General features: G+C 33.9%; 2 protein-coding genes across 2 annotated transcripts; one reads left to right on the forward strand and one right to left on the reverse strand.

The window, feature by feature from the left end:
* Nucleotides 1–8302: 8302 nt before the first annotated feature.
* On the reverse strand, nt 8303–8725 carry LOC148566688 (secreted RxLR effector protein 78-like). Its single transcript, XM_088484382.1, has one exon. It carries the CDS (start codon nt 8723–8725, stop codon nt 8303–8305), a length of 423 nt encoding a protein of 140 aa, XP_088340508.1.
* Nucleotides 8726–12301: 3576 nt separating this feature from the next.
* On the forward strand, nt 12302–14103 carry LOC107638923 (stilbene synthase 3-like). The gene is made up of 2 exons (XM_016342319.3): nt 12302–12568; nt 12896–14103. The coding sequence occupies exons 1-2, from the start codon at nt 12391–12393 to the stop codon at nt 13885–13887; spliced, it is 1170 nt and encodes a 389-aa protein (XP_016197805.1). The 5' UTR covers nt 12302–12390; the 3' UTR covers nt 13888–14103.
* The last annotated feature ends 1252 nt before the right edge of the window (nt 14104–15355 follow it).

Genomic DNA, 15355 nt, shown 5'->3' on the forward strand with positions numbered 1-15355 from the left:
TGGTATGCCCAGAAAGCATCATCAAGCTTCCTTGACCAGTCCTTTCTTGAAACACTGACGGTCTTCTCTAGAATCCTCTTAAGTTCCCTGTTGGAAACTTCAACCTGTCCACTTGTCTGAGGGTGATAGGGGGTTGCCACTTTATAACGGACTCCATATCTATGCAGAAGAGAGTCCAGCTGTCTGTTACAGAAGTGACTTCCTCCATCACTAATGAGTGTCCTTGGGACACCAAACCGGATGAAGATATATCTCTGAAGAAAGCTCATTACCACTTTGGCATCATCTTCAAGGAGGATTTTGTGCATACACTTGGTTGGACTAATCCCTTTCAAGTCACTAATGGTCCACCCAAGAGCTGTTTTATGGCTCTTGAGCACTGAAACAAGCACCTCTTCCTCTTCAGGCTTCAGGAAAGAGCTAATAATTACTGGATATGAATCATTTCCACCCAAGAACACATATTTCAGAGAAGGGGGTAAGGGTTTGAGCTCAAGCTTGGGGGCTTCCTTCTCCTTTATAGACGTGTTCATCAGCTCTTTTTGGGGTGGTGAATCGTCAACTTCAACTAATTCACATTCAGAAATAGGATCCAGAACATCATCAAGTACCTCAGTTTCTAGTACTTCTTGAACAAGTGGTTCAATAACATCTATTTTCATACACCCTCCAGAATCATTAGGGTGCTTGAGGGCTTCAAAAACATTTAGAACCACCTGTTCTTCATTGACCCTCAGGGTTAATTCACTCTTTTGCACATCAATCAGAGCTCTACCTGTAGCTAAAAAGGGTCTACCAAGTATAATAGAGGGTTTTTGATGAGAGAACTTTTGCGTGGTCTAGAAATTTGCGGATAAATCCTCATTGCAAGTATAGTTTCTAAACCTTCAAAAGTCCTTTCATACAAACGTTTTGGGTGTCACAAGTAACAAACCCCTTAGAAATTGTTAACCGAGTATTCAAACCTCGGGTCGTCTTCTCAAGGAACTGCGAGGAAGTATGTTCTTATTATTGGTTATAAAGGTTGTAATCGGGGTTTAGAAGGTGAGAAGCAAGTAATTTAAATGACGAATGAATTAAATGGCAATTAAAAATAAATAATAACTGTAAAACAACTTTTGGCAAGATAAGGGAAATTAGAAGTCCAACTTAGCTATCCCTCTCAACAATAATGAAAGTTGTATCTTAATTCCACTTGGTCAACCTGTACCAGGGCAAGGAAAGTCAAGGGACTAATTGAATTGACCTTTGAATCCTATTTATTTCCTAAGAAAAGGTTGGGATTACTTAGGTTCAGTTCAATTAACAAGATAACGATTATCAATTATGTTGAGTTTAATAACTGTTGAGTTACTAAATTCTTAACCAGAACCAAAAGGGGAAAAGTAAAATTGCTGGAATAATAAAAATCTCCTTAGATGGGAAGCAATGGTAACTTAAATCAAAGAGAATAATCATAAACTGGAAATACCTCAATTATCATAAATTCAAAGAACAATCTGTAACATGGAATAATTCATAACTTAAATTATAATAATCAATTCAAATGTTGGAATAAATAAATGTAGAACTAAAATAAAAGAACATTAAAACCTGGATCCAGAGTCACTCCCAAAACTAGAAGAAGTCCTAAATCCTAAAAGAGAGAGAGAATCCCTCTCTAAACTAAATCTAAATCATGAAAACTAGAAATTGGCGAGCTCTCCCTGAATGGATGCATTCCCACACTTTATAACCTCTGGTCTATGCTGTCTGTACTTGGTTCTGGGCCAAAAAGGGCTTCAGAATTCGCTGGGGGCGTATTCTGTAATTTCTGGTGCGTGGCCTCTGTCACGCGTCCGCGTGGGTCACGCGGTCACGTCATTTGGAGCTTTTCCTTGCCACGCGGTCGCGTCAGTCATGCGACCGCGTCATGTGCATTCTGCTTAAGGCGCGCGGTCGCGTCAGTCATGCGGCCGCGTCGCTGCTGATTCGTGCTTGGCACGCGATCGCGTCATCCATGCGATCGCGTGAGTACCAGTTTCCTTCAAAGCTCCGTTTTGCTTTCTCCTTCCATTTTTGTATGTTTCCTTTTCCATCCTTTAAGTCATTCTGCCTTAGAAAATCTGAAACTACTCAACACACTAATCACGGCATCGAATGGAAATAAAGGTAATTAAAATAATTAATTTTTAAAGCTTAGGAAACATGTTTTTCACAATATGACATAATAAGGAAGGGAAGGTAAAACCATGCAATTAATGTGAATAAGTAGGTGAAGAGTTGAATAAATCACTCTAATTAAGCACAAAAGAACTCATGAAATATGGGTTTATCAGTTTTACCTCCTCTTCCATGTCTAATATAACAAAATCAACAGGGAAAATAAATAGTCCTACTTTAACAAGTAAATCCTCAACCACACCCACAGGTAATTTAATAGAAAGATCAGCAAGTTGAAGAGAAATACGAGTGGGTTTTACCTCCTCAATTTGAAGCTTTTTCATCACTGAAAGTGGCATAAGGTTGATGCTAGCTCCCAGATTACATAAAGCTCTCTGAATGCCGACTTCTCCAATGGTGCAAGGGATGACAAAGCTCCCTGGGTCTGGCATCTTCTCAGGAAGGGTGTGTTGAATAATAGCACTGCATTCCTTGGTTAATACTACAGTTTCTTGCTCTTTCCAATTCCTCTTGTGGGTCAACAACTCTTTCATAAATTTAGCATAGAGAGGCATTTGCTCCAGAGCCTCTGCAAAAGGGATGTTGATTTGCAGCTTCTTGAAGACATCTAAAAATTTAGAGAATTGCTTTTCTTTGGATGCCTTCTGAAGCCTCTGAGGATATGGCATTTTTGGCTTGTATTCAGGGGCCTTTGGTAAGGTGGGATAAGTGTCAAGAGAGTCAGGAAACGGGTTGTCTGCACGCTTACGAGGAGCGTGCTCCACTTCTTCCTTCTTCTCCTCTGGAGTTTCCTTTTTAACTAGATCTTCATTGACCTTGGTCTCAGAACTAGCTACCTTACCACTTCTCAATTGAATAGCCTTGCAATCTTCTCTTGGGTTCACCACTGTATCACCAGGGAATGTATTTGAAGACCTTTCAGGTAATTGCTTGCTCATTTGACCCATTTGCACCTCCAAGTTTCTAATGGAGGCTCTGGTCTCTTGCATGAAACTCATCATCATCTCCCATTTAGAATCTTCTTGGGATTTAGAATTTGCCTGCTGAGGTGGTTGTTGTTGCTGAGATTGAAATTGGCGGTTATTATAGTTGTTCTATTGAAAACCGCCCTGAGAACCATTGTTGAAGTTCTGAGGTCTCTGAGGTTGATCTCTCCACCCAAAATTTGGGTAATTTCTCCATCCCTATTTGTATGTCTTAGAATATGGATCATTGTTGGGATTCCTAGGACTACTCCCCATGTAATTCACCTGTTCAGAAGAGGGTTGAGCATAATCATAATTATCATTTTGCATAGAGTTACCTGCCATGTCATAGGAGACTTCCTGTGGTGGATTTTGGGTGTTGATAGCTGAAAATTGCATGCCACCCATCTGTTGAGTAAGTAGATTTATTTGCTGAGACATCAGCTTGTTCTGAGCAAGAAGAGCATTAACAGCTTCTACTTCCAACATGCCTCTCTTTTGGGGGGTCTCAGAGTTCACAGGATTCCTGTTAGATGAGTATAAATATTGGTTGCTTGCAACTAATTCAATCAGCTCAATAGTCTCCTCTAGTGTCTTCTTCTTGTGCAATGAACCGCCTGCAGAAGTATCTAAGCTCATCTTGGACATCTCACCCAAGCCTTCATAGAAGATATATAGTTGGGTCCATTTGGAGAACATGTCCGGAGGGCATTGCCTAGTCAGTAGCTTGTATCTCTCCCATGCTTCATAAAGTGTTTCACCCTCCTTCTGTCTGAAGGTCTGTACCTCTAACCTAAGCTTAGTCAGCTTCTTTGGTGGAAAAAATTTAGTGAGAAACTCTGTAACAACCTTGTCCCAAGTATTCAGACTCTCCTTTGGTTGTGAATCTAGCCATAGCTTTGCTTTATCCCTCAGAGCAAACGGGAAAAGCATGAGTCTGTACACCTCTGGATTCACTCCATTTGTCTTCACAGTATCACATATATGCAGAAAATCAAATATGAACTGATTTGGATCTTCATGAGGAAGTCCATGATACTGGCAATTTTGTTGCACTAAGATGACCAATTGTGGCTTTAACTCAAAGTTTGCATTTATAGGAGGCACCACAATGCTCTTTCCATAAAGATCTGCAGTAGGAGCAGAATAAGAGCCAAACACTCTCCTTTGTTGATCATCCCCATTCGGATTTACCATATTGGCATTAGCATTATTATTTGCCATAGTGGATTCTGCAGCCTTGCAAAGTCTTGCTTGTTGTAAACGCCGTCTGAAAGTTCTTTCAGGTTCAGGATCAAAGTATAAGAGATGTTCTTTGTCTCTATTCCTGTGCATACACAAGCAGAAAACAAGAAAAAAAATTGGGACTCTCTACGTCAGAGTGCAGAGAAGTCCCTGTGAGGTAACCTGTGTAAAATAATAAAATAAAAATACTAAATAAATAAGTAAAAAGTTCGAAAATTTAAAAGGAAAAATAAACAGAAAAATTAAAATAAAATTAACTGGGTAACACCAAACTTAATTTTAGAAATAAAAAAAATTAATTTTTTTAGTGCTATTTTATTTATTTAAATATATATATATTTTTTATTTTTTAAAAATTAAAGACCAAAAATAAAACAAAAACTAATAGAATATATAAAAAAAAGTAAAAAAAAAAGTAATGGAAGGAAACGGAAACAAAAAACGAAAATAAAATGAAAATAAAATAAAAATGGAATAAAATAAAAAAATATAAAAACGAAGTAAAAAAAATTAAACGAAACAGGGGGGAACGAAAAAAAGAAAACAAGGGAAATTTTAAATTTTATTAATTTTTAAATGTTTTTTTTTGAAAAAAAATAATAAAATAATATTTAAATAGAATTAAAATTAAAACGCCTAATCTAAACAATCAAACAACTAATAGTTGTTAATCACAATCAATCCCCGACAACGGCGCCAAAAACTTGATGCGGTATTTACAACCACACTTACTAACCGGCAAGTGCACCGGGTCGTACCAAGTAATACCTTACGTGAGTAAGGGTCGATCCCACGAGGATTGATGGATTAAGCAACAATAGTATTTGATAGGCTTAGTTAGACAAACAGAAAAGAGTAATTGAGAGTTCAAAAGCATTAAACAATAAAGAAGAGTTTGAAGACAAGCAGGTGAATAGGTGAGGAATAAAATATTGAGAATACAGTTAAGGGTTCAGAGTTATCTATTTTCTAGATTGACTTTTCTTATTAACTAATTTTAATCATGTAAGATTTAATTCATGGCAAACTATTTGTGACTAGACCCTAATTTCTTAGACCTTCCTAGTCTCCTCTAAAATTCATCAACTGCCAATTCCTTGGTCAGTTGATTCCAATTAGAGGGTGATGATCAAATTCCAGTTTATATGCCACAAGAATTCTAATTGTCCAAAAATAAAGGGATTATATGTCACGTATCCCGTTAAAGACAAACAATTAGAAATTCAGGATAATATGTTTTCAAGCTATTGTTCAAGTAAAGAGCTTTTCCAAGTTATACAAGAACGCAATTAGAACATGGGTCATACTTCCGTTCCACTCAAATTCATAAAATAAAGAACGAAAACAAATTATTGAAATATAAATTAAAACATGAATTAAAATAGAAAAATAATATTATCAATCCATACAATAGACAGAGCTCCTAACCTTAACAATGGAGGATTAGTTGCTCATGGAATATGGAATGTAAATTTTGTATGGAATAATGTTGTGGAATGTTCTCCTCCGGAACCACCCTGTTAGGATCCCTTTTATAACTAATCCTAATAATTTAAAAATCTAATTTCAAAAATTAAAATAATATCTTTTCCTAAAATAAGATTTGAATTTAAATTCGAATTAATTAACAGTTCTTCAGTTGATGGGTGGGGACCACTTGTTCTGTCCATTCTACAGCTTCTAATCTGTGTGTTTCTGGGCTGAAAATTGAGTTAAAACAGCCCAGAAATCTCCCCCAGCATTTTTCTGCGTTTTCTGCACGTGGCGCATGTGACGCGTCCGTGTCGTCCACGCATTCGCGTCATTTGGGCAGATTCCAGTCCACGCGTTCGCGTCAGGCAGGCGATCCCGTCATTGCGATCTCCTCCATTCCGCGCGGTCGCGTGAGCTATGCGTCCGCGTCGATATTCGCTGGTCATCTCCTTGGTTTCTTCTCTTTCTCTGCAGAAACTTCGTCAAATCCATCCGAATGCTACCTAAAATAAATAAAATTGCACAAAACTCAAAATAGCATCCATAGTAGCTAAAATATAATTAATTCTTAATTAAACTCAACAAATTAGATGCAAATTTACTAGAAAAAGATAGGAAAGATGCTCACGAATCAGTGGGCCAATTTCAATTACAAAACCAGCAAAATTAGGATGTCTCTAATATTTTATGTTTCACTTAATTTCTTAAAATATGTGGGCAGAAATTTGTAGAATTTTTTAGAGGCTCAAATAAATTTTTTGTTAACCCATTTAAACTTTAGGACTTAGAAAAATTTTAGTTTTACATGTAGTAGTAGGAAAGAAATCATTGTATGAAAATCACTTACTTTTTAATTTCTTTAATAATTTTTTTTTGAAACAAAAGAAGCTCAACACAAAAATGGAGCAAACAAGCCAGGAAAACAATAAAACAACAACTATTGTAAACACCTAGTATTTTTTCAAACCAATAATTTATCCCAATGTCATCTCTGGTATTGCCATCAATAACAAAAGGGATCCTCGTACCTCCACTCCTTGTAATTAAGCAGAGTCATGTTGATGATTTCTTCAACACATTTTCCTGGATTCTAAAACAACCTCATGTTCCTTTTCAACCAGATGTTCCAAACAACTGTGAAAAAACTTATGAACTACTTCTTATGCTCCTTCTTTCTACTTGTAGCACCTATCCAGCTTTGAAAGTGTTCCTTCAAAGTACCCAGAAAGGACCATTGTCTGCCAAAATCAGATAATCAAGCGCACCACACCTGCTAAGTAAATTTATAGCCAAGAAACAAGTGGTGAACATATTCAACATCCTTATTACATAATACATACACAATATCACCTTGATTAACAATTCCGAGTCGACACAACCTTTCCTTTGTATTCACCCTGCCTATCAAGACAAACCAGACAAACAACTCTACTCTTGGAGAGACTAAACCTTTCCAAATAGTCTTAGTGAAGCTATAGCTTGTTATGTCATTCGGAAGCGTTTCTAACTGTAGCACCTGCAAAAAAGAGTTAGTAGAAAATACACCTTGCCTGTCATACTTTCAGACAACTCTATCCTCTCTGTCAGAAGCTAGTTTAACCAGCCTCAAAGTGTCGTGTAATTGATTCACAAGTTTTAACTCCTATTGGAATAGCTCACGCCTCCATTGAAAATTTCAAATCCACTATAACCCATCCCAAAACCCACAAACACCATCGATCCTTTTTGGATTGAAACCAAGAAGGGCCTTAGAAACCTATCCTTCAGAGGACCACAACTTAGCCAGACATCTTCCCAGAAGTGAGTTTTTCTACCATCACCAATCTCCATGGACAAGCCAGTTATCATCTTGTCTCTTATATGTTGCTCTTTTATTTGTAACTGACAGATATCCTTCCATGGACCCCCTCTAGTAGGTAATGTTTGGGTGGATAATATCTTATTAGGGAAAAGGTTATTACATGAGCATACCACCTTCTTCCACAACAGACACTCCTCCTTTGAAAATCTCCACCGCCACTTAAATAAGAGTGCTATGTTACGAAGCATCGCATTTTTGACCCCTAATCCACCTAACTTTTTTGGAGCTTGGACCACTTCTCATCTAACCAACGCCATACCGTTCTTCCCATCCTCTTTACTCCACAAGAATCTTCTTTGTAAAAAAATCAGTTTCTCTGCAACAGCCTTTGGCATCTTATATAAGTTTAAATAATATACCGGCAGGCTATTTAATACTGCTTTGATGAGCACCAACTTTTCCGCTTTATTGAGTACCTTAAATTTTCATAAACTGAGCTTCTACTCCACTTTGTCAATAATTAGCTTCTAAATCTTGACCAATCTCGGGTTAGCTCCTAGAGGGATTCCAAGGTATCTGACCGAAAGATTAGCTTCCTTGCACCCCAACAAACTGCACATACTTCGAACCCACTGTTGTTCACAATTGATTGAGATCAAACTGAATTTGTCAAAATTGATATTAAGCACCGTAGAAGCCTCTTGTAGTTCTTAATAGTCTCCTCCTCTGGCGGACAGAACAACACAATGTCATCGGCAAACAGGAGATGTGACAATTCTATATTGTCTCTCCTAATGAATAATGGAGATATCTGGCCGTTTCTAACTGCCACTTCAATAATTCTATGTAGGACATCAACAACAAGTACAAACAAGAAAGGAGATAGAGGATCACCTTGTCTCAAACCTCTTTCCATTTTGAACCGCTTTGTTGGTGAACTATTTATCAACACTGACATAGAAGATGTGTTGACACACTCCATAACCCACTCTCTCCACCTACGCCCGAAACCCATCTTCTGCAGAACAATGTCCACAAAACTCCACTTGACTCTATCATATGCCTTTTGAAAATCCATCTTGATTATAGCGTTTCCTTTTTTCTTATTTTAAGCCAATGTATAATTGAGATTTAAAGAGTGTTTTTCTTTTTTCTACTAACCTTGAGGACAAAATTGTTTAAATAGGGAGAGTATTGTTACAACCCAATTAATATTTGGTCGCTTAATTAGTTGATTAGCACATTAGAATTTGTTAAAAATATAAATAAAAGTATTGAGTCATTATATTATTAAATATGAAAAAAATTAATGAATTGGTGAATTTTTTAAAACTCTTTGATATTACTAACTTATCAGAATAGAGTTGCAACGTCTTCTAATTCTTTACTCTTTTTGTAATTTTTTATTAATTTATATTTTATTATAAAACATCTATCTAATAATAATTATAAAATAATATAGTCAATTGTGTTATTTGTTTAATTTGGTCAAGCAAGACTAATTAATTAATTGGTGGTAGACTCCGATCCATTGTCATCCACCAAACTCCTCATACACCCGATCAAACTAACATGTTCAATTTCAATAATGAAATTTATATAAAAAATTATAGGACCACTTATAAATATACAATAAGTACTAGTTAATTAATAAATAACACGCGAACATTTTTGCTTGGAAGAGATTTCAACATAACATGGATAAATGGTACTGATGAAGCAAGTGATGCCCAACTACCTATTGCATCTATTCAAATAGCCGTCACATATATAAAATCTTATGTTCCCCTGTTAACATTTCTGAGATAGCGGACTAAAAGTTGCTATAGTATGATACACCAAAAAAATTAAAGGAATTTTTTCACAAACAAATAAAAAAATAAAACACATATTAAATAACAACAATAATATTTAGAGACAATACAAATTCAATTCAAATAACTTAAAGTTATTTTATTTAGTGTTCATTAATTATTGTTAGAATAATAATGTAATTTTAGATATAATAAATATATAATTATGGATATTATATATATATGAAATTATAAATGTTATATTATATAAGATAATTTTAAATACTATCTCTCTAATATTACTGCAATAACAAATATTATATTTTATCAAATACAAACGAATGATAAATATTATTAAAAATATAATTATTTGTGTTTTTTATCAGTTTAAATTAAAAAAAAATAGTATCATGATCACTACAACAAATCCGGTAGATAGCGGCAGAAATTTTATGGCGGTTTTGTAAAATTGCCGCCAAATGACATATTGCGGCGCATATAGCGGCGGTTAGAGACAAGGCTGCAATCAGGATTGTATTTAGCGACGGTTTTTCAACAAATCGCCGCTATCTGTAACGTCAAGTGACTCATCATGTTACATTTTGCGGCGGTTTTTATTCCAACCGCCGCAAAATGCATATAACGACATATTTCATTAGTTTCCTTTAAGGGAGACACTCCGATAAAGATGCTTAAAACGTCTTTTTTTAAAGATGTTTGTTATTAACTAACATTTAATACATATAATTGATTAAACTATATTATTTTTGTCAAAGATCAGACAAATTGATTTGGTCAAAAAATTGATAAACCAAACCTTGAACCGATTTAAATTAATATTTTTTTTTATAAAAAATGACTACAATAATCTTATTATAAAAAATAATAAAATATTTTTTTAATTTTAAAAATCTTAAATTCTAACCATATAACGATACAAAAAAAGGAAAAAAAAATATTAGAATTTAGGATTCTTAAAATATATTTATATATAAAAGAATATTTTAGTCAATTTTTATAATAGAAATATTGAAATTATTTTTTATAAAAAATATTAATTTAGACCGATTTAAGGTATAATTTATTGATTTTTTTGCCAAATCAATTTATCTGATCTAATTTTGATAAAAACAACATAGTTTAATCAATTATATGTATTAAATTTTAATTACTTAAAAACATCTTTAAAAAAAGACGTTTTAAGCGTCTTTATCTAAGTGGCTCCCTTCCTTTAATACCATCTGGATATAATCTAGTTAATTTAAGACTACTATTTTAGCCTACATATGGTTTAATCATTGTTACTTAATTTCGTAACACTTTTTTTAGATCCGTTTTACGTAAAAAATTTCACAAATTAAATAAGCTATATATGTTAACTCATGTGAACAAATTTACCAATAAGATTTCCTCATTTACTTTATTGTCATTTAAATTTGCATTCAAACATAAATGTAAAATAAGAAAATATAGTCATAGGCTAATTTTATAAAGTTAAAATAAAGTTGTAACGAGCATATATTAAAGTTACTCTTCTTTAAACTTATGCCTTACAAAACATAAATCAGGAAACTCTAAGAGTAGATAAACATGTAAACCTGCTACCCAAATCATTAAATTAAGGAAATCAACGTAACTCTTATAATAAAAAATTAAAATTTCTCTCCAACATCGTATTGACTTGGCGAAAAATTAATAATTAAAAATATTTTCCACAAGTCATTAAAAATTCAAAACTTTATAATTTTACCAAAATTATAATTTTAAATTTTAAATTTTTTATTTTAATGATTTGTTGAGCATTTATTAAAATAAAAAAATTTAAAATTTTTTTAATAACAATCTTAACTTGTATTCTTAGATATAAGAATTCATAATAACTAAATTCAAAATTAATTAATGTTTTATCAAAATTAAATACTAAATAGAATAAAAATATTTTTATATGAAAATCGATCAATTATCTATATAATTATTAGCACTATATACATCGAAGAGTTATCTGGCTTGGTGGTAACATGATATTGTTAAAGCTTTTCCTTCTTCCAGGTTCCAGGTTCGAGCCCTGCCTTCTTCATTTGTGGAAGGTTTACATAGAGTTGATATTCTACAGTGATCCACACGTTGTGGGTCTATTGGTGGGTGCGGATTTAATGATTGAGTCGGTTGGACCATTGGACCACCGGTCGGTTTGATTCTAATAACTAAATACGGAAATTTAGCGGCGGTTCTAAACCGCCGCAAAACAAATGATGTTTTTGTTTATTTGCTATTTAGCGGCGGTTTGCAACCCACCGCAAAATTGATAGACGTTTAGCGGCGGTTATTCCAGCGGTTGAATAAAACCGCCGCTATCCGTTTAGCCGCGCCCTATCTTCCGGCGTTTCATTAAACCGCCGCGAAATATTTTGCAGCAGTTCAAAATCGCCGCTAAAAGGCTACAGAAACCGCCGCTAAATGACGATTTTGTTGTAGTGGATAAATATTATATTCTGCCAAGAAAAAAAAAATAGATACATAAATCACTAAAGAATTAAGACAACAGTCTGAGCCGCCATCCACATACAATATTGACAATATTATGAATAATTATACTAAAGCTACACTATATAAACTAAAATATACCTTGATACATGCACAATCAATCATAGTCAAAGTAAAACAATAAAACAACGAATTGAAGAAGTCAGAATACATCTGCTGACGGTTTGAATCCAGGAACATTATTACGAGTTTACTATACTTTTAGTTGTTGAGCACGTTTTATATATATGTTCCAATAATTCCTCCATTTAATTCCACTTATGCCCCTAATCTAATCGATGCATATAAATATCCCCCCTCTCCGTGCCTAATTCTTCACCAAAATACCAAACACATAGCTAATAAGCTTTGCTATCCCAAAGAACATAGCGAAGCTTTGCTATCCAAAAAACACATCTAAGAAAAGATGGTGTCTGTGAGTGAGATCCGCAACGTTCAAAGAGCAGAAGGCCCTGCAACTGTATTGGCAATTGGCACAGCAAATCCATCAAATTGTGTTGATCAGAGTACATATGCTGATTACTATTTTAGAGTAACTAATAGCGAGCACATGACTGATCTCAAGAAGAAATTTCAGCGTATTTGTATGTATTTTTATTAAGTGTTTTAGCTTTATTTTATTTAATATTTATTAAGAAAAAAAATTATCATTTTACTTTTATATTAATTAAAATGCAAAATTAACATATTATACAACATATCATATTCACCGTTTGATATTAACAGTAATAACTACTCAATAATAACATTACTTTTATAATTACAAATTTGGATAAATTATATATTCAAATGGTACTTAAAGATTTAAGTCACTTCGAAAATAACTCAAGAATAATATTATTGTTATATATTTCATTTTCTAGACTTTATCAAAGGTAATGATGGATACGAATTACACATTATTATTTCAGGTGAAAGAACACAGATCAAGAATAGACATATGTATTTAACGGAAGAGATATTGAAAGAGAATCCTAACATGTGTGCATACAAGGCACCGTCGTTGGATGCAAGGGAAGATATGATGATCAGGGAGGTACCAAGGGTTGGAAAAGAGGCTGCAACCAAGGCCATCAAAGAATGGGGACAGCCAATGTCTAAAATCACACATTTGATCTTCTGCACCACCAGCGGTGTTGCGTTGCCTGGCGTTGATTACGAACTCATCGTACTCTTAGGGCTCGACCCATGCGTCAAGAGGTACATGATGTACCACCAAGGCTGCTTCGCTGGCGGTACTGTTCTTCGTTTGGCTAAGGACTTGGCTGAAAACAACAAGGATGCTCGTGTTCTTATTGTTTGTTCTGAGAATACCGCAGTCACTTTTCGTGGTCCTAGTGAGACAGACATGGATAGTCTTGTAGGACAAGCATTGTTTGCGGATGGAGCTGCTGCGATTATCATTGGTTCTGATCCTGTGCCAGAGGTTGAGAAGCCTATCTTTGAGATTGTTTCAACCGATCAAAAGCTCGTCCCTGGCAGCCATGGAGCTATCGGTGGTCTCCTTCGTGAAGTTGGGCTTACATTCTATCTTAACAAGAGTGTTCCAGATATTATTTCGCAAAATATCAACGACGCACTCAGTAAAGCTTTTGATCCATTGGGTATATCTGATTATAACTCAATATTTTGGATTGCACACCCTGGTGGACGTGCAATTTTAGACCAGGTTGAACAGAAGGTGAACTTGAAACCAGAAAAAATGAAAACTACTAGAGATGTGCTTAGCAATTATGGTAATATGTCAAGTGCATGTGTGTTCTTCATCATGGATTTGATGAGGAAGAAGTCTCTTGAAGAAGGACTTAAAACCACAGGTGAAGGACTTGATTGGGGTGTGCTTTTTGGCTTTGGTCCTGGTCTCACCATTGAAACCGTTGTTCTTCGTAGTGTGACCATCTAATACACTTAATTATATATCTATCTCTGCAAATATATGATTGTGTTATTTTTTAATAGTTTTTTTTTGCTCCAAAATAAGGTCTTGATTGGCCCGTATATTATTAATTGAGAGAAAAGTTAGACAAAGTTGTTTATAGTTATTTGTTTATGCGAAGATTCAACATCAAAACCTGTAACTGTTAGTAAAGTATAAATCAAATTCTTTTCTTTTGAGCAACATGTCACATACCAATATATATTTGGGTTGCATTTTCATCTAAAAACAAATATAAGCACCTCCGTATGAGGATCCATTTATAATAAAGTAAAAAAGTATTAGCTATGATAGTATTACCCCCAACCCTTGCCTCTACTCCATCTTCTCTTACCCTTACATACACCGAACTCATTTTGCATTTTGTCATCCCTAGTTATTGCAAAGCCGCAAATTCGCAGATGGACGATGTTGTCTTTAATTTGGAAGACATTATTGTTATTGGTTGTTATTGTTGCTGCTAGTGGCTATGGTGGGGTTGATGGCAGCGACACTTCTAAAGTTCTAATGATGAGGCAAAGATGGCAATGAGACTGCTAACTATAGTGTATGAATAGAAATAAAAAACAAAAATGTATATACTTTTTTTAATTTTACGAAATATGAATTGTTATAGTTATATATATATATATATATATATATATATATATATATATATATATATATATATATATATATCGTAATCAAATTTAGAGAGACTAACGATATCATGATCCGATTTGAATCGTAATTGGTACTTAATAGAAAGTATCTCTTAACAAGGCTATTAACAATTAATTTATTCTTCTTTTTATAAAATTATTTATATTTAATTTATTATCATTAAAAACAAATAAATGACCACTAAAAATAATTTTTTTTAGTGGTGAAGCCACACATGTGTTATTATTATTATTATTATTATTATTATTATTATTATTATTTAGACTCCACATTTAATATTATTTTATTTTTCTTTCTTCAGTCAACGACCCCCCCAATTTCTTTCATTTTTCAAGGTATTGCAAACAAAATTCAAGAAAAAATTGGGGTTGGAATTAATGCAAGTCACATTAGAAAATTTGATGTACCAGTTTGATTCAACAAAATTTTGGGAGATCAATTTGATTTATACGTGAATTTTTTTTTCTACGATATCCTCTAATTCAGCAAACTAATTAAGGATTAATTCGTTATAGATTGGAGCTTTAATTCAAAGTTTGTCACTGGTCAACAGATTACTGCAAGCACAAGGTGAAATTCAAATTCTTAACACTTATTTAAGCAAACGAGGGAGCTAAACACTCAACTAATCCAAGTTGATTTTTACAATTATAATTTGATAAACTATTTTGACCGTTTAGCCATAAAAAGTTATACAATGTATTGTTGCATTTACATTAATGTACTTGTTAATCTATTTTTTTTTTTCTAAAATTCAATGAGTACAAGTTTT

This window comes from Arachis ipaensis, chromosome B4, assembly GCF_059453495.1.
Source record: "Arachis ipaensis isolate K30076 ecotype BB chromosome B4, ASM5945349v1, whole genome shotgun sequence".
Lineage (NCBI taxonomy): Eukaryota > Viridiplantae > Streptophyta > Magnoliopsida > Fabales > Fabaceae > Arachis > Arachis ipaensis.